At 40.9% G+C, this 21,902-nt stretch overlaps 1 protein-coding gene across 7 annotated transcripts; it reads left to right on the forward strand.

Annotated features, from left to right (window-relative positions):
• Positions 1–4,548: 4,548 nt before the first annotated feature.
• LOC132881491 (uncharacterized) lies at positions 4,549–14,526 on the forward strand. 7 transcript variants are annotated; one of them, XM_060913993.1, is made up of 5 exons: positions 4,549–4,920; positions 8,945–9,962; positions 10,179–10,334; positions 13,119–13,205; positions 13,357–14,526. In XM_060913993.1, the coding sequence occupies exons 2-5, from the start codon at positions 8,964–8,966 to the stop codon at positions 13,669–13,671; spliced, it is 1,557 nt and encodes a 518-aa protein (XP_060769976.1). In that variant the 5' UTR covers positions 4,549–4,920; positions 8,945–8,963; the 3' UTR covers positions 13,672–14,526. The 7 variants fall into 7 exon arrangements, 4 of the variants coding, with proteins under 4 accessions (XP_060769976.1, XP_060769978.1, XP_060769979.1 ...); XM_060913995.1 differs by having other exon boundaries at positions 13,360–14,526; XM_060913996.1 differs by having other exon boundaries at positions 13,122–13,205.
• Positions 14,527–21,902: the final 7,376 nt, after the last annotated feature.

Here is a 21,902-nt window from a genome sequence, read left to right on the forward strand (position 1 = left end):
GTATTATTTAAAGCCATTTTTAACTCTATCATGCTAAAATCAAGATCTATACTAGACATGTTTGATTCCCTCTTTGTAAGAAGGTCCTCATTCATACTCAAGATTTCCTCCTTTCTTTTCTTAAAGCAGTCTTCCAGGTGGTGACCTTTGTGAACATCTGCAAAAGTTTTAGCTAATATATTAGCCTTATCGACATCTGTAATAATGATTATCCCTGTCAGTTAAGACAGGAATATGAGGAGGTTCATATCTACCAGTCATCTTTTTAATCATCAGCCATACTTGGTTGAGTGAGGTTTCTCTGCCTATTGATGAGCAAAAGTTTCTCCAGGATTCTCTTTTCGCCTCTTTGATAGTTCTTCTAGCTAATGCTTTCTTGTTTTGATAGTCCAATAAGTTATCATAGGTTAAAGTATTACGTAATAGCTTAAAAGCTTTATTTCGGTCCTTAATCACTTTGGTACATTTATCATCCCACCAGGGGACATTCCTCGTGTTATTTTTGCCCTCACTCATTGGTATAGACTGCCTTGCTGTAAAATAGATAAAGGAGCTTATACTGTCATTCATGTCATTCACACTCTGTTCAGATCCTGGTATTCGTTCAGCCAAATCTGCAGACATGTTCTGGAATTCCTCCCAGTTAGCCTTCCTAAAAAGCCATTTATGATGTACATAATTAGGTTCAGTCCTGATTTCCACATCCACTTTACACCAGATAGGAAAATGATCACTGCCAATAGTAGTTGTTTGGTCAGTGTTCCATTGACATCTGTAAGCTAATCTTCTGTCAACTAGGGTTAGGTCAATACATGAAGTCTCATTCTTAAGGATATTGAGTCTAGTGCCAGAGCCAACATTTACACACACTAGCATTCTGTCATTGATGACTTCTTCAACCACCATACCATTTAGGTCTGTGTGCTTGCTACCCCACAAACTATTGTGGGCATTAAAGTCGCCACACCAGATCTCTGTGTGATTCCTCTTAGCAACACTATTTAAGAAATCAATTGTTAAGGCTTTACTGGTACATGGGTTATAATAGTTAATGATCGTATACATCTCCTTAGACCCATTAAATATTTCTGTAACAATACATTCATGTTCACTGCTTGTTTTAATGCATTTATAGGGAATCCCTTCTTTAATGAATGTTATACATCCACCATCTCTCTCATTACCCCTGTCACGTCTAATAGCACTGTAACCCTTAATGACAAATTGTAAGTGTGCTTTCAACCAGGTCTCCTGGATACAAATCACCTCAGGTTTATCTGTTAACTTTTGAATATATCTTTTAAGTTCCTGACCATTGGCTATTAAACTTTGTGCATTCCATTGTAAAATGAAAAACACCATAGTCCATTTAATTATCTTGAGTCTGGCCATATTTGAGAGTTAGCATTTTATGTATCTCATCCGCTTTAGCAGTAGACCCCAAAAAATCATTGGCAATTTCCACAATAGACTTAATCCTGTCACTTTCCCTGGATATTTCAGAGTTTTATTCATTACTGTACACAGGAATGCAATAAATTCATTTTTCTTCACTAACAGTGTGTCCTTTGTAATGTTAGTGTTGCATGCACACTTCTCTGGGGCTGGCATAGGCCTAGGACCAGGCCTAGTCATGTAATGACTTCCATCCAGTTGTACCTGCTCATTCAGGTTAGTAACTCTGTCATATTGGCTCCATGTAGGTCATTGCAGTGTAGTGGGAACACTAGAGACTCTTTTGTCATTCTGAACCGTCTTAAGGGCGTTCGCATAAGACATCTTACGCATGACTCTGCATTTCTGTACCTCCTTTGCCTCTTTCTGTTTTTCACAGCCACCATACGCAGCACTATGTGGGCCTCCACAGTTGCAACATTTTAACACTTCTGTCTCACACTTATATTCATGGTCCCCACCACATTTAGCGCATCTTAATTTCCCTCTGCACTGGCTTGCAACGTGTCCAAATCTTTGGCAATTAAAACACCTTAAAGGAGGAGGGATGTATTCGCGAACCGTGTAAGACATATAACCCATTTGAACTCGAGCTGGTAGGTCTTTAGTGAAACTTAACAAAATTGACATGCTGTCTGTTTTCTCTTTGCCTTTAGTCAGTCGTTTAGCATCATGTATTGCATACTGGGACAGATTCTCTTTGATCTCTTCAATAGAGACAGTCGTAGGAATTCCTGATATGACCCCTCTTGTTCTAGACGCTGTCCCTGGAATGTGCGAGGATATCTTAAGCTTATTAAGTGTGTTTTCTTTAGGATGTTGTTACGTTGTTCTTCTGAGCTAGCATAGATTAGCAGTCTACCATTCCCCAGGAATGTGGCATGATGAATCTTCCCTATTTCTTTCTGAATGGCATTAGTGATGTGAATGGGATGTAAATCTGGTCCACCTTTTGCTTCGAAGGCAACAATTACTTTCCATGTCGTAGTCTCTCTATCTTCATTAGACCGTCTTCTAACCACTCTTGACCTTTTGACCACTGAGGCCACCGATTCTCCACTGCTATCTCTGTCTGATAGCTTCCTCACCCGACTAGGTTCATCCCAAAACATATCGTCACCCAGATTATTATTTCTCAAATGCCCACCAGACTTCTCCGCCATGACCATTTACATTCACTGTACAGTTCTGGTAGGATATCAACGTCACTGCGTATTGCAGAGAGATTTTAATTCACCGCCGTCAGCAACCCGGTTCTTCTTCTTCTTCTGCCTCTCTGGAGAAGCCCTCTGCATTGGAGAAGTTCTTCTTCTTTGGGGTTTTAAGGCAGCCGGTATCCTAAAAAGTTACATTGCTGCCACCTAAAATTGTATTGCTGAACTAAAAGCGGAGCGCACTAAATTCTACCATATAGGCCAGTGTCCATTAAAAACTGGAAAAAAGGTCTTCTTCCCTTCCCACTTGACCCCATGTCCAACACACTTTTCAGAGAAACCTCTTCCAGACCAATCTCCATCAGCTGTCTGGCCAGTTCTTGCCTTTGGCAATCGTATTTCCCACAAGAGAGTAACACATGACGTACAGTCTCCATTTCCTGGCAGGAACAATTGGTGCATAATCCAGTCTGATGTTTTCCCAAAATAAATAAGGTACTGTTCAGAAATGTGTGTCCAATTCTCAATCTAGAAATAATAACATTCTCCTTCCGTTTGCGTCCTCCTCTTTTGTAAACCTGAACTGAGTCTGTTACTCTACTAGCAAGTGAAAAAAGGTGTCTGCCCTTCTGTTCTTGCTCCCAACGTGACTGCCAACTCAAAATTATCTCATGCCATACAATGTTTTTACCCTCTGACTTAGATAGGTGTATGTGGACATCAATTATGTCTTTTTTGGCTGCCTTCTTGGCCAACTTATCAGCCTTTTCATTTAATGAAATGCCCACATGTGCCGGGACCCATAAAAATGACACCTCCACGCCCCTCCTCTTGGCATCCCTAATTTCCATCAGGACTTCATAGATCAAATCTTGCTGGCTCTTTGACAACCCCTTACCAAGACTACTGATAGCTGACACACTATCACTACAAATCAGCACTCTCTTATTCTGGAGTTGTTCGGCCCACTGCACAGCCATCAGGATGTCATATAATTCTACTGTAAAAACACTTAAAAAGTCTGAGGTTCGCTTACAAGCATGAATATTAAAACCTTTGAACAATGAAAGCTGCACCTGTAACACCTGTCTTGGTCTTTTGATCCATCAGTGAATACTAAAATATGATCCCTATATCTTTCACCCACATGACAATGAAACTCATGTACTAAATCCACTTCAGGATTATCACACTTGATTCTAAGCAATCCTAGATCAGTCTCTGGAGCCTCCAATTGCCACAAAGGTATAGAAGGCCACACTACTCCTAAACTAAAAGACTTATCAAGGACCTTCAACTCCTGTGCTACAGCTTCCCCAGTCCACCCAAAGCTTAATAATCTTGCCCCCTCTCTCTCCCAGCTTGGCTGAATTACACTTTTTACTGGGTGGTCAGGTCTCTGACCCATCAAATTCACCCAATAGTTTGCTTGAAGCTGCTTCCTTCTCAACTCAAATGGCATTTCACAGGTTTTATATTAAACTATAAAAGTTATAGTTAGTTACAGTCCTGTCTCCACTTGCAAGGAACAGACTGGGGATGATCGCACCGCTCCTGTACAAATCCTTAAAGCCTTAGCTTGGATAACATCCAATCCAGCTAACACTGATTTGGCTGCAGACTCATAGACTATGCATCCATACTCAATCCTTGCCCTGATTAAGTAACTATAAATTTGCTTCAGAGAGGCTACATCAGTCCCCCATTCCAGTCCAGAAAGACATCTCATTAAGTTGAGGACCTTTTTACTTTTATCTATGACTTTTGATATATGTTCCCTCCATGTCAGCCTTTCATCAAAGATAACACCAAGGAATTTAAAACTTTTCTGCCTTTCTAGGGGACTTCCACACTGAAAAAAATGATTTTTTGACCTTGTAAATACAATTAGGACAATTAAAGTAATTTTTACAGAAATATATCAATTCTGAGAGTTACTTAAACATGTCATGTATAATTCAGCGTAGTGCTTGGAGTTTCAGTGTAATTGTGTGTCCTCATATTCATGTGTAAATGTAACTGTAATAACTCTAGTAAAAAATACTTGACAATCATGACAATTAAGCTACTACAGCTACTACTTACTAAATTCAAGTAAAATGTTGCCTGTAGAACGTCGTGGTGTGACGTCAGAGTTTGGACATTCCTCAACAGGATGTCTGGCTGGCAGCCAGGTGAACTTGAGATGAGGTGGTGGTCGGAGACGAAACTCCTCGTAGGCTACATATCCTACTATCCCGTACGTTGATGGTCATCGGTCCCTTCCCTTCCTGAGACGCTAACCCTAGTGTGGACATTCACCACGGTTAAGGTAAGAATGTAAAAACGAATTCAGTTATCTTTGCAACTTTATCTAAACCAGCGTCATTGAACACGTTTTGGGCTATTGAAATATCGCAGCATGTTGGATATGATGGTATGTTTTTTCGTGCTATCGTGTTGCATTGAAAGTAGGGCAGTATTACTAATTACGACATGCTTGTGACTGAAGTCATTTTAATATTAACGGAAGCACAGTTTTTTACTGCTAGTGGTAAGCTGTAGCTGAAAGCTAGCGGAGTTGCTAGCAATCCACGTGGTGCTAGTTATCTAGCTTTAGAGGACTAACATAGCCTTTTCTGAAATGGCAACCATATCGCAAGGCTTACATTTGGTGGTCGAAGTCATTTCAACTGTAAATCAACTCAAAACATGCACTGTTAATTTATTTAAGTCCGAGGTTTACGGGAAAGTATATTTCTTGCACCAAGAAGTCAGCTTAATCATGTTAGCATGATGCAACTTGTTCAAGTGGACTAGTCTAGCTACAATATCTACTCCATGTCAACTACGCTGAAGCGACAGAGCACAGATCTGTTTTTGATGACTATGATTAAACCTATTAATTAGTTTTGTATCAATGGCAGATGCTGGTCGATGAGTTGATATGTAGTAAGGGTAGAAGGAGATGTAGAATTATTTGTGCCCTTAACACGGTGCTTTACAAACCGGTTTTTGAATTGTTAAACAATTATGATCAAAATAAGATGGCGCTAGGCTCGCGTGGTTGGGTTGTGAACGTCATAGGCTCGGGATAATTACTTAAGGTTATTAAAATGTAAAAATGTAAATGAGAAAATCTCTGGCATCGTGGCTTAAGGGCCAACAATGTACAAATGTGTCTTTGCAAACACCCTAGATAGTGATTTAGTAAGTCCATGCCAAGTTTTACATTTAATATGCTTTACATGATGACTGAATTAAAAACACGCAATATGAAGGTTGAATAAATATCACAATTATCCATAAATTAATACTTCATATGACAAACTTTACTGTAATACTTTATGATTGTGATTTATGATCAATTGTCAGTTGAATGAACTGTGTAAGAAATTGTAATGAAGTGGACTTGATGATCATGAAATGAAACACTTTACATATTGCCTAATTTTGTATTTGTCATCTAAGACACATTTTCATTTTGACATTTTTACCTTCATGAGGCACCCAATTAAAGGTAAGTTCAGCTCACAATCACAACTGCATATTGTGTGTGTGTGTGCGTGTGCATCGGAAATATAATTTTATAAATTGCTTTTGTTTTGTTTTTTGCCCTAGGTGTCCCACCATGAGGTGGCTGTGCAAAAGTTGTAGCTTTACCTCAAATAAAAGGGTTGATCTTTTCAAGCACTGCAGACTCAAACATGGACACAGTGGCCATACTCAATCCATACCATGCCTATATACAAATTGCCCTTGCTCATTTAAGACCTTTAATGCTCTCAAGATCCATCTTTCCCGTCATCATGTGGAATCAGTTGCACCAAAGGTGGTCGTTTCATTCAGTTGTCAGCGCTGCAGTTTAGCGTCCTTCTCTTCAGAGAAACAGTATTTTGAACATTTACACAGTCATTTGAAGAGGTTTGAAGTTGTTCAATGTGTATTTAAAAATTGTAGCTTCAGTACAAACATTTATTCAACCTTTTGTACTCATAAGCACAGGAAACATGGTCAGCACTCGCATGAAGATTTTAAGCCTGAGGTCTTGAAGACTCATTCAGATAGTCCTATTGTCCAGCATGATCTAGTGATTTCTTCTGAAGAGAATACTGAGGTTTTTGTAGAGCCATGTGAGGATCTGTCTGAAATTATCAAGGATAGACTTGGACTACTCTTTCTTAAGATGGAGAGTTGTTACAATGTGCCAAACAAGTGCATTGATGAAATTGTCGATGAGTTGCAGTTTATTTCCTGCTCCTCATCTGGACCAGTTTTGAGACATGTTGTCGAGTCCACCTTCCAGAAACACAAATGTGACTTGGATTCAGTTCTGTTAAGCGATTTGGTGAGCAACCTATGTGAGTTACACCCTATTAGCTCAGCTTTAGGGAAAGATGGTCCATTTACTACATCATATAGGAGGAGGGAATATATGAAGTCACACTTTTCAGTTGTGGAACCAAAAGAGTACATTCTGAACAAGAAGGAAAATAAGACGTTCCAGTATGTTCCTATACTGCAGTCCTTGACACAGGTACTTAAAAATTGTCAAGAAAAGTGCCTAGTTGCTTCAAGGAACTCAGACTGTGCAGCAAAATATCAGTCCTTTCAAGATGGGTCTCATTTTCAGAAAAGTGAGTTTTTCTCTGCAGATGAGGATAGATTAAGTCTTATCCTGTATATTGATGACTTTGAGATCTGCAACCCCCTTGGGACATCCCGCAAGATACACAAAGTTACTGCTGTGTATTGGGTGATTGGGAACATCCCAGTACATGCAAGATCGACATTGACGAGTATATACTTAGCCATTCTCTGTAAGGCCAGTGACGCCAAACAGTTTGGATTCCAGACAGTGCTAGAGCCACTATTGCGGGATCTTCAGAGCTTGGAGAAAGATGGTCTTTATATTCCGAGTTTTGGGAAAGTAATCAAAGGCTCTGTGGTGAGCGTAGTGGCTGACAATTTGGGTGCTCATATGGTGGCAGGATTTGTTGAAAGTTTCACAGGACCACATGTCTGTCGATTCTGTCTGGGAGAGCGCTCTATGTTTCAGACAACCGAGGTGAGGTCAGGAGTTTTTCAGCGAAGAAGGCAAGAGCAGCACACCATGCATGTTCAGACAGCTTTATCAAGTCCTTCTCTCAATCCATGCTATGGGGTGAAAAATCAGTGTGCACTATCAGAAAAACTGTGTTATTTTGATGTGACATCTGGTTACCCTCCTGATGTTTTACATGACCTTCTTGAGGGTGTTGTTCCCCTAGAGCTGTCATTGTCACTGAATGTGTTCATCAAGAAGAAGTATTTCTCTTTGGTGGAACTCAATAACTTGATTGGTCAGTTCCCTTACAAGTGGACTGACCGAACAAATCGCCCACATTTGGTCCCGGCTAATTTTGCTGCAAAAAGATCAGTTGGAGGGAATGCGCATGAAAATTGGTGCCTGCTGCGTCTTTTGCCTTTTGTGATAGGGTTGAGAGTACCTGAGAGTGATCCAGTATGGCAAGTGCTAATGGTTTTGAAGGACATAGTGGAGTTAGTGATGTCCCCAGTTCATACAGAGGAAAGCATCTGTTACTTGGACAGTAAGATCTCCGAACACCGACAAAGATTTCTTGATGTATTTCCCCAAGAGAAACTTCTTCCCAAGCACCACTTCATTGAGCATTATCCTGAGCTCATAAGGGAATTTGGTCCATTGTCTGCCCTGTGGACAATGCGCTTCGAGGCGAAGCACAGCTTCTTCAAAAAAATTGTCAGACAGACAGGCTGTTTCAGGAACATACTGTTGTCCCTTGCCAAAAAACATCAACTCATGGTTGCACTGTGTCTCCATGAGAACAGTGTACTCAAAAAATCTGTGTCTGTTACCAGAACATCACAAGTGTCATTAGATGTACTAAATGAGGCCATTAAAGAGTTGGTGCTGTGCAAGTATCCAAACGTCACAATGGTCCATGTCTCAAACAAGGTGACCTTCTCAGGTACAAGCTATGCACCAGGAATGTTGCTGTGTCATGGTTCAACTGCAGGTTTACCTGACTTTGCTGAAGTTTCTCAGATCATCCTGGTGTTGGATAGCATAGTCTTTGTTGTCAAGCTGCTAAATGCATGGTACAATGAGCACCTCAGGAGCTATGAGCTAGATTACACGCGTAACTTTCGAGTAATTGAGCCTAAAGAGCTACTTGATTTCTATCCCCTGGCTATGTACACAATCGCAGGACGACAAGTTGTTACTTTAAAACACCACATCACCATTCCCTTTTAGATGCAAGGGAAGATGATCAAAAACGTACATGTTTGTCAGAATGAACTAAAAAAAAAAAAATTTTTTTTTTTTTTTGCAGTGTTTTCCTGCCTGCTCAGATGTCCACCCCTGCAAAGCTAAGGGTCATCTTTGATGATCATACAGTCCACAAATTGGTTCTTCCATCAGGTATCCCCGGTACTCTACAGGATCTCAAGCTAGTCATCCAGAGCACATTCTGCACACCAGATGGCTTTACTCTAATGTATCAAGATGAAGAATTTGGGGGGCAGTTCTTCACATTGACCTCTATAGAAGATGTTCAAGACAAGGGTACCCTGAAAGTTGTTCAAGTTGAACCAGTCATTTTAGATCTCAGTGCAGTGGAAGAAAAGGATGATAACGTAACAGAATCAGACAGCATGTCATCCATATCTTTAGCATCTCAGGATACTGTTTTGTTTTCCTCATCTGATGAAAGTCCATCACACCGTTCCCAACCATGGCCAAGAAAGTTTGAAATTCCACTATTCTCCTTTGGGATTCGGCTCCTCCTGGAGGCAGGAAACCAAGCTTACCATTCTGAAGGCACCCTGCTAAACAACCCAAAAGTGACAAGCGGTGTCCTGGAAGAATTGGCTGAAAAAATATTTGAGTACACAGCATACCCTACGGGAATTCAAGTTCTGAATGTAGTCGAGGCCTTAATTGAGAAGTACCCATGCCTCAAAGAGCCAGGCTCGTTCAATGGAATGTACGGATGGCAACAAAGGATAAAGTACAAGATGGGAAATTACAGGGCAAAAGTAAGAGGGCTCAAAATAGCCTGTCCAGAGTTAGAAGTGAACAAAAAGACGACTTCTAGTCCCAAAGGAATCAGAAGACCCAAAAAGGCGGAAGTAAATTATTTGCCACCATTGCCACTAGGACAGACAAAAGAAACCATGGATGAAGAGAGAGTAGATCTACTTACAGAAGTAAAAAAGACCAACAACGACAAGATTATCAGTGAAAAAATGGAGAAGACCTTTCCATATCGACGACTGGAAGTTGTCAGTCAGATGCCTGCTGTCCCAGATGTCATGGAGAGATGGCCTGCCCTTTTCTCTCAATCTCAGGTAATCATGTTTGTGCCACAATTTATTGGCAGTGAGTAGGTACTTAGATAACTTAATTCATTTCGAAGGTCTTCAATCCATTCATGTAGCTTTTAAATGTATACACAAGTATATGAAAGCCTATAAAAATGTCTACATATGTACATTTCATTCAAGCTAAAACATTTCAATGTGTGTGCCTGGGTGTTGTGTGCGTATGTCTTGATTTGTTTGTAGGTGAAAGAGGAGTTCAAGAGGATCACAACCATTCAACTGGACCGAACCTTTTTGTCGAAGATGGATTTATACACTCCAAAACTCCTGACCGTTTTCAAGACAAAGGGTGGGACTGCAGGCACAAAAATAAAAAGCGTGTTGGAGTCTCTCAGTCAGGTAAAAACATAAATGAACACTTAATTTTTCGTTAATACAGAGTCTACTTGCCTTCTCCAACATTTTGTAAGGATCTACACTAGGCCAAAAGTTTGGACAAACCTTCTCATTCAATGCATTCTCTTTATTTTCATGGCTATTTACATTGTAGACTTTCACGGAGGGCCTCAAAACAGTATGAACACGGAATTATGTGCTTCACAAAAAATATAAATTCTAGCAGTTGTCCAACACCGATGTGTTGCTCACATCACTGAATGTTTTCTTTTTTTTTTTCATTTTTTTGTCATACACACTTTTGATGTCCTCTACGAGAATCAACAATGAGTAGCCATGTGTGTGCTTGTAGCTTGATCATCAATGTTCCTGAAAACACTGAGTTACCAGGAAACAGATTGATGGCATACAGTGTGCATGTAGACTGGTGGCTGAAGATAACCACACTCCAGTAGGGTATGAGTGTAATCGACATAGTACACCCTAGTTTTCTTGCACTCTACTCTTGTTCAAGGGTACTTAATCCATGGATGGAGGTGTAGGGAGAGTAAAGGGTGGGATTCAAACCTGCAGCCCTCTGATCTTAAGACCAACTCCCTAACCATTAGGCCATGGCTGCACCTTTTGTTTTACCATAAGGGAAGCCCTGGCAATATGTTAGTTAAATGGATCTCAACTGAACTCTTGATATCTTGGTGAAAGCATGTAAAGGGATATGCCACCCCCAGGTCAAATTGACTGTCTACCTGCCATCCCAACACTTGAAACGTGGGTGGAGGCATTTTGCAGGTGACCCAACCATTGTTTGAATCCATCAGCACTGACAATAGCTTAGTTAGGTGTAGTAGCCATCAAAAGATTTCACCCAAAGTCAGTGAATTTCCTTTATATTTGTCCAATAACTTTAAGTGTCCTGTACATTCTCACAGAGTGCAAATTACAGTGCAAATCAACACTTGGGGCTTAACTTGGTCATTTTAGTTTGGGGACTATTTTCTGCTGCAGGGGAAACGGTCGAAGCACAGACAGACCACCGCTGCGGAGCGCAAACACTACAGAACCTGTCTGTGCTTCAGGGTTTTTCCGCACTGGAAAATGGTCCACAAACCAAAATGCCCAAGTCAAGACCTCTGTGTTGATTTGAGCTTTGTGTGACTGTACTGCACATGGAAAGTTTGAAACAAAATAGAGTAAATTATTCACTATGGCCAAAATCTTTTGGTGGAGACACAAGATGGCAGCTACGATGCGAAACTAAGCTACAGGGCCTTTCTCGAACTGCAGTGTGCGCGCCTGCAGGTGTGTCAGCCTTGGTAGTCGTGCACTTGCGTGGCGTAGCTGAAGTACTCTCTAGCACGCCAGACGTTTGTACAATGGAACTAACCTGCAAGTGTGTGGACGTGTGCACCCTAACAACGATTCACCCTTGAAATCAAGAGCGTGGCACTTGAAAGCAGTCTTCACTTCGGAACAGTACTTGGCGAGTCGCGATGACGTGTAAGTGGGCGTTACTCGCACTAGCAGGGGCATCACACTTGAGTTCGGGAAACGCTGACCGTCAGTGCTGATGGATTCCGACCATGACTTGGTCACCTGAAAAACATTTCCACTCACTTATCCAAGTCTCAAGACTGGGGAGACACTCGTCTCCCCTACTGTTGGGCAGACGCTGAAGTGAAAAATCCCAAGACGGCAGACTAAATCTGTTCTTTCTGGCTGAGGATTTGATCACTTTTGCTTTTTTTGCATGTGCTTGCAGCCAAACACTGTGGAGCATGATTGGTGTATGTCAGAGAACATCAAGATTACATTACATTTGGCAGACGCTTTTTAAACCCAAAGCGACTTACAATCAAGGACATACAATAGCACACAATGCAGTAAGGATGCAGAGAATACAAACCAAGATTGACTTATCACCATTTGCACCCTGTGCTCTTAAGATGCTTTTGCTGGTAGCATAACCTTCTCCATCCAGTGTTCGAGCTCTGGCATATGTGAATTGCACCCCAATGTGTTGGGCTGCAACGTGTGTCGAAGTTGGGCCGTAATACATTCCAAATGGAGTCCGTTCCTGACCATTTGAGCAGAAACATGCACTTAAAGGAACAGTCCACCCTTTTTTCGATTTTCACTTATTTGAAGTATTTCCAAATATTACACATGAATGTGCATATTTTCTTTTCAGTGTGTTCAGTACTTAGATGCAGTGCTTAAAAATTTATAGCAAAGCTTAGCATAACCACTGGAAATAAATAGAACCATTGTAATGGGTCTATATACTTCCAATAATTATGTTAAGCTATGCTAATAGCAGGCATTCTGGCCTGTCTCCTGGTGTCTCTTCCATGTTCTGTACACTTCAGAGTCCAGAGACACGGCAAATGTTCTTGCCACAGCTCGCACTGAAGTTTCCATCTTGCACAACTGGCACTATCTCCAGCGAGTGATGGTCACCGCTTTATGGTTCATCAAGGCATGAGACGCTGACAAATGCAAATGAGTGCAAATGTAACTAAAACATCAGCCAGAAAGAAGCAGAATAGAGAAATGGTCTGTGGAGGCAACAGACAGAATTACTCATTTTTAAGGGGTGTCTTGGGAAAGAGAAAAACAGTCTTTTCCGCCTGTTTTACTTTTCAATTTGCCCAACAGTAGGTGAAATTGATACACCATCAGTGTTGCTTTCCAATTGGACAGGCTGATTTCACAGTATAATTGGCTTGACTGTAATTGTGGTGTTTTTTAATTTTCTTAGTTTAGTTATTCATGCTTATTTTTATACAGAAGCAGATTGATAGCCATGATGCGGTCATCCGTTGTCTGATCCCTTTCCTGGGAGAATCGACAGAGGAACTCATTAAAGACTACCAGGTATGTGTCTGTGCGTGTGCATGCGTGTCCCACCCGTTTTACAGGTTTTTTTTTTTTTTTTTTTACCCGTTTTAAGATTGCAGTTAAAGTTTTGGGATATGGGAGTTGTGCAGTTTTTGACCACTATGGTTCTTCTTTTTCTTGTGTTTAGCAGGATGTGTCCAAGGACGTCATCGAACAAGACCTCAAAGACAATGTGATCAAGATCCTTGTGCTGGGCAGTGCTGCAGAGGGTGCCCCCCCAACTGATGTCATCATTGTGATTGATGGTACAGAGGTATTAGGTGGTTGTAAAACACTTGCCAACGCTTGCATGCTGCTCATGGGCTTTGTGTACTCACTGAATCTCAGTTATCCTCCAAAATTGAAATACACATTTGAAGTGTTTCAAAAGTTGCTTTTGGAGTTAGATGATTTGAAGGTCTCCCCTAAAGTGGATTCTCTGAGGAGGAAACTGCTACATTAAAAGGGAAATGTGACTAGAGCTCAAGCAGAAGGTGCAATTGACTTTACTGTGAAGTTTTTCATAACTGTTCATAAAAGGCTTTGAGTGATGCTTCTTGTTCGCTTGAGTGTTTTTGTAATGACGTCAATAATGTACAAATGGGCCTGTACAGATTTTTTTTTTTTTAAGAATTTGCAATCTTTCTTGATTTTTGAATTTTATTGCAGTGTACTATTGGTCCACTTGGTAAGTTCCCTCTCAGCCTTCACATCATTTATAGGACCCAGAACACTCACCAAAGCTTGCATTCTTCTCATGGGCTTTGTCTACTGACTAAATCTCAATCGGGAGCATAACAGATTTAACGTGTTTTCAAAAGTTCCTTTTGACATTTAGGTGACTTATTTGAAAATTATCCCCAAAAGTGGGTTTCTTTGTGGGAAAACAAACTGTTAATGTTAAAGGGGAATATGCCATTGTATGTTGCAGATGCGAATGACTTCGCTTTGGTGTCTGTTCATCTTTGAGTTGTCAACTGAAGTCTTTGAGAGTTATACGTCTTGCTAGATTTGTTCAGACTTGAATAATGTATAGATGGGCACGTACAGCTTTTTGCCTTTTTCTTTTTGAAGATCGCTGTTCTTTCTTGGAAGATTTAGAATATTTTACTATAGTATAGGGCAATTAAGTGGGTCATGTGTGGAGTACCCAAGGCTAACTCGTCTCTCTCTGCTTAACACACACACAGTTTGTTTTGCATATGTTGGCCCAAGAATATTTATGTATATTCTTGATTTTTATATATATTTTTTTTATATTGTAATGTACAAAATGCCCTTTGTTTTATGTTGTGGAAAAATAAAAAACATATCTTGACATTGTGTTTCTTCCCTTTTTGGAGAGATTTATGAAGCTGTGCCTATTACAATTTACTTGGAGTTTTTATGTGAAAAACGTGTACTAGGTTTTTACCAGTAATTCTAAATTTAAATATAACTAAGTAAAAAATACTTGCTTCCAGAGTTTAATAATACTTTGGTGTTGCTAATAAAATCTATAAGGATTTGCAAGTAAATTTTACTTTAAAATATGCCTTTGAAATTTACTTAGTATTTCTGAGTGTAAAACGTGTACTAAGTTTTTTTAAGTAAACTCCACTCCCCATTTTTTTCAGTGCATACAAATACAATCGCAAACACTCATCAATTTTCTTTTTTGTTAAAAACACCACTTTAGTCTTTTCCACTGAAAATCTAAACCCCCATTTCCTACCCCAGTCCTCCACTGTACTGAGAGATTCCTGGACCTTCTTCAAAGCATACTTTACATTTTTCCCCCTCTTCCACAGACTACCATCATCTGCAAACAGTGACTTTCCAATTCCTGGATGAACATTATTAAAGACATCATTAATCATAATATTGAACAAAAGTGGGCTTATCACACTTCCTTGAGGAGTTCCATTTTCAACCAAGCATTTTCTTGATACATCATTCCCTATCTTAACCTGAATGCTTCTGTTATTCAAAAAAATCTAACACCCAGTTAAACATGTTCCCATCAGTCCCAAGTAAGTGCATTTTAATTAAAAGGCCATCAACCCACAGCATATCATACGCCTTCTCCACATCCAAGAAGACTGCCACCACAGTTTCCTTATTTAACTGTGCCTTCCTTATATCATCTTCTAGACAAATTATGGAATCAGTGGTACTTCTTCCCTTTCTAAAACCACTGACAACTAGCCAAAAGCCCCTTTTCCTCAATGAAGTGCATTAGCCTACAATTTACCATCCTTTCCATCAATTTTCCAAACTGAGAGGTTAATGCTATTGGTCTATAGTTTGCTGGATTGCTAGCATCTTTTCCTGGCTTCTTAATTGGTATAATAATGGCCTCCTTCCACCCTGTAGGAATTTTGCCTTCCTCCCAAACTTTATTATATAAATTCAACACTTTCTGAATACTTGTATCACTCATGTGTGATAACATTCTATAGCAAATGCCGTCTTTACCAGGGGCTGAGTTTCTGCACTGCTCCAAAGCATTTCTCAGTTCTCTAATAGTAAAAGGAACGTTATATTTATCCTCCAGCTTTCCCTTCTTTTGAATAGCATCAGCATACAAACTCCTTGTTTCCTCTCTACTTCTTCTTTCTTCATCTGTCAGGTTCCTAGAACTATGTACTATGCTCAATGTGTTCACCATCATTTCTGCTTTTTCCATGTTAGTGACAGCCAACTGATCACCATCTGACAAGATCAGGTAACTCCACTCTCTCCTATTACCCTCCATTCTCCTAATCATTCCCCACACATCATTAATGTCAACATCACTCCCAAAGGTGCTACAATACTCCCTTCAGTATGCTCTTTTCCTCTGTCTTATCACCCTCCTCACCACTGCATGAGCCTGCTTATAAGCAATTAAATGTTAAAAGTTATGCGTCCTTTTTAGCTGTCTAAAGGCTCTGTTTCTTGCCCTCACAGCCTCATCACATTCAACACTCCACCAAGGGACTGCTCTTCTACCCAATCTTCCTGAGCTTTTAGGAATGGTGGCTGCTGCAGCCATAGTAATACTCTGGCGCAGTTCCATTTCATGGCTTTCAACATCTCCTGTCTCCTGGACTGAGCTTATGTTCAAGTCAGCAGTTGCCATATTGAGGTATTTCACCTGACGTCACAGGGTCATGTGACGCCCCGGTGTCCGCCATTTTGAACGTCAAGCTACATACTAACGCTGCAGACAGAGAGGGAGAACCAGCTTGAAAAAAAAACGTGTTACAGACACCTAGAATAGATTAATTTGTCAGTAAGCACTCTATAAATAACCATGGTGTTTGCTTGTTGTACTGTGGGCTGCCACAACAGACAGGGACAGCGTGCAGGACACTCCTTTTACCGGTTTCTAGTGATGGGAATTTCGGCTCTTTTTCGGGAGCCGGCTCTTTCGGCTCTTCTTACTATAAGGAGCTGGCTCTTTCGGCTCCCAAACGGCTCCTGAGATTTTATTTTTGATTTAATTGCTGCAATTAACTAGTTAATTAATTACATTATTATTTATATTTTATCAATAGGATGTTTTCCATTTTATTTTTTAGTTTTTGTAGCCATTGTAAAGCTTTGTAAAGTATAGCAGTGTAACAATGTTCTAGCTATAGAAATAAAACTTACTTACCAATTAATAAATTATTTTCTCACAAACATAATGCAAAACTGTGTTATATTACCAATATAAAATACACAGCTGATTTTCCCCTCCTCAGGTGCCTCACAGACTCCTCTCCCCTGCGCTCCACAGCTTTAAGCATTACACCAATTTTCATATTTTCGCAGCTGTGAATGACATCAACCCCCCCAACCAAAAAAAGTAGGCGTACACCATGCTACTTTTTTTCCTTTGAATGGTAATAGACAACACAAAGATGCAATCGGACAGCAACTTTTTTTGTGAAAGTCTCTCTCTCTCTCTCTCTCTCTGAGGCACCTAAGGACAAAAAACTAATTTGGCTCCCACCGAAGAGCCGGCTCCCGTCGTTCACTTCAAAGAGCCGGCTCTTTGAACCGGATCGTTCGCGACCGACACATCACTACTGGTTTCCTACTGACCCAGACAAGAGGGCCAAATGGATTGCAGCTGTGAAGAGACAGGATTGGGAGCCAACAGAGTACTCCAGATTTTGCAGTGATCATTTCATTTCAGGTTAGTTTATCAGTTAACGCAATTTTGATAAAATATATAGCAAAAAGTAAATGGGTCAGTGTTTGTTAACCCATCTGAGCAGTGAAACAAGGCAGTGTTAATTTGTCTAGGGTTGCATGTAGCAGACATCAGACATAAAACGCAATAACAGAGGCTAGAAAGAAACGGGACACAGAAATAAATAAACAGGGCTCCATACCAAGGCTGGGTACAGTGTTTGTGATAAAAGACAGATCCAATTTAACACGAATCACAGCTTACTTTCTTGTTAAAATGTGCAAAGGTCTCCACCATCTCATACCGCCTTGCACTGAAGGACTTAAGCGTGCCGTCCAAAATGGCTGCGTCATGTGACTTGGTCACGTGGGTGAAATACCTCAATACTCCTCCCAGTCTGCTTTTCCAAAAATCCACCTCCTTTGGCCAACGTCTGAGCTCAGCCTTACATCAATGCCTACTTTACATAACACTGGATAGTGATCACTACCAATAGACCCCTTTCACATGACGTCACCGCGCCGCGAGATTTTGTTAGGCGCCATATTGGAAGACCAAGTACATGCACTCACAATATAAAACAAAGTACGAGCGAGAGTAAAGTGACACAATGGATGATAATTCTGGTTATGTGAGTACATTACCAGCTGCAGAAAGGGCACAGTATGTGGAGAAACTGGCTGTGATTGATGGGTTTGACCCATATGATAAGACTCGCGGCAAGGGAGAATGGAAACATAAGGAGGACCTGACACCAATTCTGCCATCTGTTTGCTACCCAGACATTGTAAACTATTTGTTGTTTACACCCAGTGCCTACACTCGGTGTTCAAACTATGCCGATATTTTCGGGGGGCCTCTTTTTTTCCATTGGGGGTGTGTGTGCTTGCGCTTGTCTCGGAGCGCGGATCTCCAAACACATGAGAAGCCTATCTTACGCACATATCACACGGACTCCACACCTCCACACACACATCGCATCTGAAGTCATAACTCATCAGGGGAAATCGTGTCCGCATTGGCATGTTCAAAAAACAACCTCGCGTCAACAATGATACCACACGCAAGGAAAAAAAAAAACAGTCAGGCTACTCAACAACCAACCTGGCAGCAGCGAGCAAGCCCCAAACCATCCTAAATTATTATTATTATTATTATTATTATTATTATTATTATTAAATTGTAGAAGTCTGGGAGGCTTGCTCCTCATACAGTTATCAACTTGGGGCCACTTTAGCATGTTTTAAATCTGAATTTCTTGCGTTTGCTTACCTCAAAGTGTCCGCAGATCATGCACAGACTTATCCATTATATCCACAGTTTTTTGCCAAGTCTCACACAGGTTTCTTTCAAGTCTATACTGTTGGGCCAATAAATCATAAATAAAACAGCTCAGATTTGTTTGTTTAAGTCGTTTGCCACTCCACTTTATTCTCGTGGCTTCACATACCGCTGCTGTTATTATCCCCCTCTCATGAGTTTGTTGGTCTTCCAAAATGGCGCAGGGTCTGTTTACTTCCGGTTTCAGGTGACGTCAGTGAAAGGGGTCTATAGTGCTGTCTCTATTCACTTCCCATTCGCACTTTGGGGCCAGCCTATTCGACAAAAAAGTTAGGTCTAGTACTGACTCTTTACCTGTCCTAACATCAATCCTAGTCCCACTACCATCATTTAAGCAGACTAAATTTCTGTCATTCATCACTTCTTCAATTACTTGACCATTGCTATCTGTTTTATCCCCTCCCCACAGTGTGTTATGAGCGTTAAAATCTCCAGTCCATATAACATTATCCCTATCTTGCCCTTCTACAGTCTCTAGAGTAACCAATTCAAAATGCTTACAAGGGTTGTAGTAGTTTATAACCACTACACTTCTAGTAGCTGTCCATACTTCAACTACCACATATTCTTGCTCTCCGCCTATGCCCAGCACCCTATATGGAATCCCCTGTCTTATAAAGGTAGCACAGCCCCCTCCATTTCCCCCCTCTCTATCTCTTCTAATGACTATATAGTCAAACAAAACAAAATCAAATTTGGGATTAAGCCATGTTTCTTGAATACATATAACCTCTGGTTTTACATCCATGCCATCTATTACCTGTTTAAACTCCTGTCCATTCGCTAACAAACTCCTTGCATTCCACTGAAAAAGGAACATAAGAGATCATCCTGCCCCTCCTTCCTGACTCAGTTGTGCCACACTAAGGCCATCCCTGACCTCCTCCCACTTTAAACCCAACATCCCCAAATGCTGAATCGCTGCCTTTGTGATAATTTGAATTCTCTCAGTTTTTGACCTAACCTCAGAGGTAGCATTAATCACTCCTGCAATAAAAATGACCAGATCTCTCTTCTCTCTCTCCTTGACTTCCTTTTCCTTAGCTGAGTCTTGCCTCTCCACCTGGTGGTCCTTCACTGTAACTGCATCCCCCCTATGTCTCCCCATACTCCTGGACTGATCCACTCTTTTAACTGCTTCTGCATATGAGATTTTTCCCTTCAGTTTCACATTATGTATCTCTGTCTCTCTCCTCATAACCTCACAGCCCCAATACACAGCACTGTGTGACCCTCCACAGTTACAGCATTTAGGTCTCATGTCCTCACCACAATCTTCATACGCATGAGCTCCACCACATTTAACACAAGTCTGTTACCGTTTTGCAAACTTTGGCTGCATGACCAAACTTTTGACATTTAAAACATCTCATTGGTTTATGGATGAACTCCCTCACTCTATATCTCATGAATCCATAGTAAAGCTCTCTAGGCATCTCTTTTGTGTTAAACTCAATCAAAACTGACTCCGTTGCCTTCTTCTCAACACCCCTTGTCAACCGTTTTGCACTTTGAACAGTGTCACATTTCTCTCATAGATTTTTAACAAGCTCGCTCATCTATGTGGTCAAAGGAATGCCATAGATCACACCCTTACTACCAGAAGTACCAACCCTCACAACTCGTACTACCTTCTCCTTCCCAATGATCTGCAATTTTCCTGCTCTCTCTGCCTGCTCTTCAGACGCACAAACAATTAATAAATTGCTATCATTTAACACACCAGCATATCTCACATCACCAACCTGCTTCTTGATAATATTCGTCAGCTTTATTGGATCCATGTTTTTCACTCCATCCCCTTCAAACCTCACGACAACTCTAAAATTGTCATCCCTGTCTCTAACTTCCCTCGGCCATACCGCCTTAAGCTTTTTCCTTAACTGCCAGCTACCATCATCCTCTTCTGAACCATCCATACTCCGACTCTCATCTTCCTGACTCCCCATGACTGAGAGCCAGCCCTCCCACTCTGCATTCAACTGAGGGACCAAAAAAAAAAAATTCGTTTACTTTTCAAAAGAACTTTAAATCGTTCAATCCTCGTAATAAACCGAGCGCCTCTCTCCATGTTTCCTCCCAACCTTCTTCTGGATTTCTGGCAGTTTGGACGCTTTACATCGTAATACTGCCACCTGCCATTCTCATTGGAGAAGTTCTTCTTCTTCTTTTTGAATGGCGGTTGACAACGACTTCGGTGTATTACCGCCACCGCTGGACTGGAGTGTGGAACAGTAGTTGCCTCTTCTAAAAAATTAAATGCGTCTTATTAGACCTGTCTCTTTCAAAAAAGTAAACAAAAAAAAAAAAATCTTCCCATTACTTCTTTGTAAAATATTTTTTAGTCTGAATGTTGTATCATTGGCCTCTACATGTTCAATAAAAACCTGTCTCTCTTGCTGGTATTTCCTACAGTGAATCAGGACATGCTCTACAGTTTCTGGGCTTCCCATGCAGAATTTGCAGTTACCATCAGTGTGCCTGTTCATTTTAGCGAGAGTGCTATTCAGCTTTGTGTGCCCCATTCTCAGTCTGGCCAACACCACTTCTTCTTGCCTTGCACCCCCATCACCGACAATTTTCGAGACTTGAGGCTGAATGTTAAAAAGATGCCTCACATTGGGCCCACTCTCCCAGAGCTGCTGCCATTTACTGTTAATTTTGGTTTTAATTATGCTCTTTACTTCTGCCTTGCAATACTTTATGTGCATATCTATATTCTCTTTTCTTGCTGCTCTTTTGGCATATTTATCTGCCATCTCATTCCCCTCAACCCCTATGTGAGCAGGAACCCATAAAAAAGAACACTTAAAACCCGCCTTTAGTAATGCACTTGCCAGCTGAAGAATCTCAAATAGAATGTCATCCCTGGTTGTTGAGTGAGAGAGCTGAATACTTTGAAGGGCTGAACTAGAGTCAGATGCTATAACTATTTGCCTGTTTCTCATGTCATTACCCTCTAATCAAAGCAGGGCAAACCATATGGCTACCAGTTCCGCTGTGTATACCGCCAGATCGTCTGTCAGCCTCTTATATATGGCCAACCCAAGTTCAGGGACCACATGTGCCACTCCCACCCTTTTGTCTGTGCCCTTTGAGGCATCTGAGTACAAAATCATACACTGGTTGTAGTGTTCTGATATGTACCCACTCATTCTCCATTTGTCCACTTCACCCTCTTGCCTTTCCTCAAGCAGCCCAAAGTCCAA

Source organism: Neoarius graeffei, chromosome 2, assembly GCF_027579695.1.
Source record: "Neoarius graeffei isolate fNeoGra1 chromosome 2, fNeoGra1.pri, whole genome shotgun sequence".
In the NCBI taxonomy this organism is placed as follows: domain Eukaryota; kingdom Metazoa; phylum Chordata; class Actinopteri; order Siluriformes; family Ariidae; genus Neoarius; species Neoarius graeffei.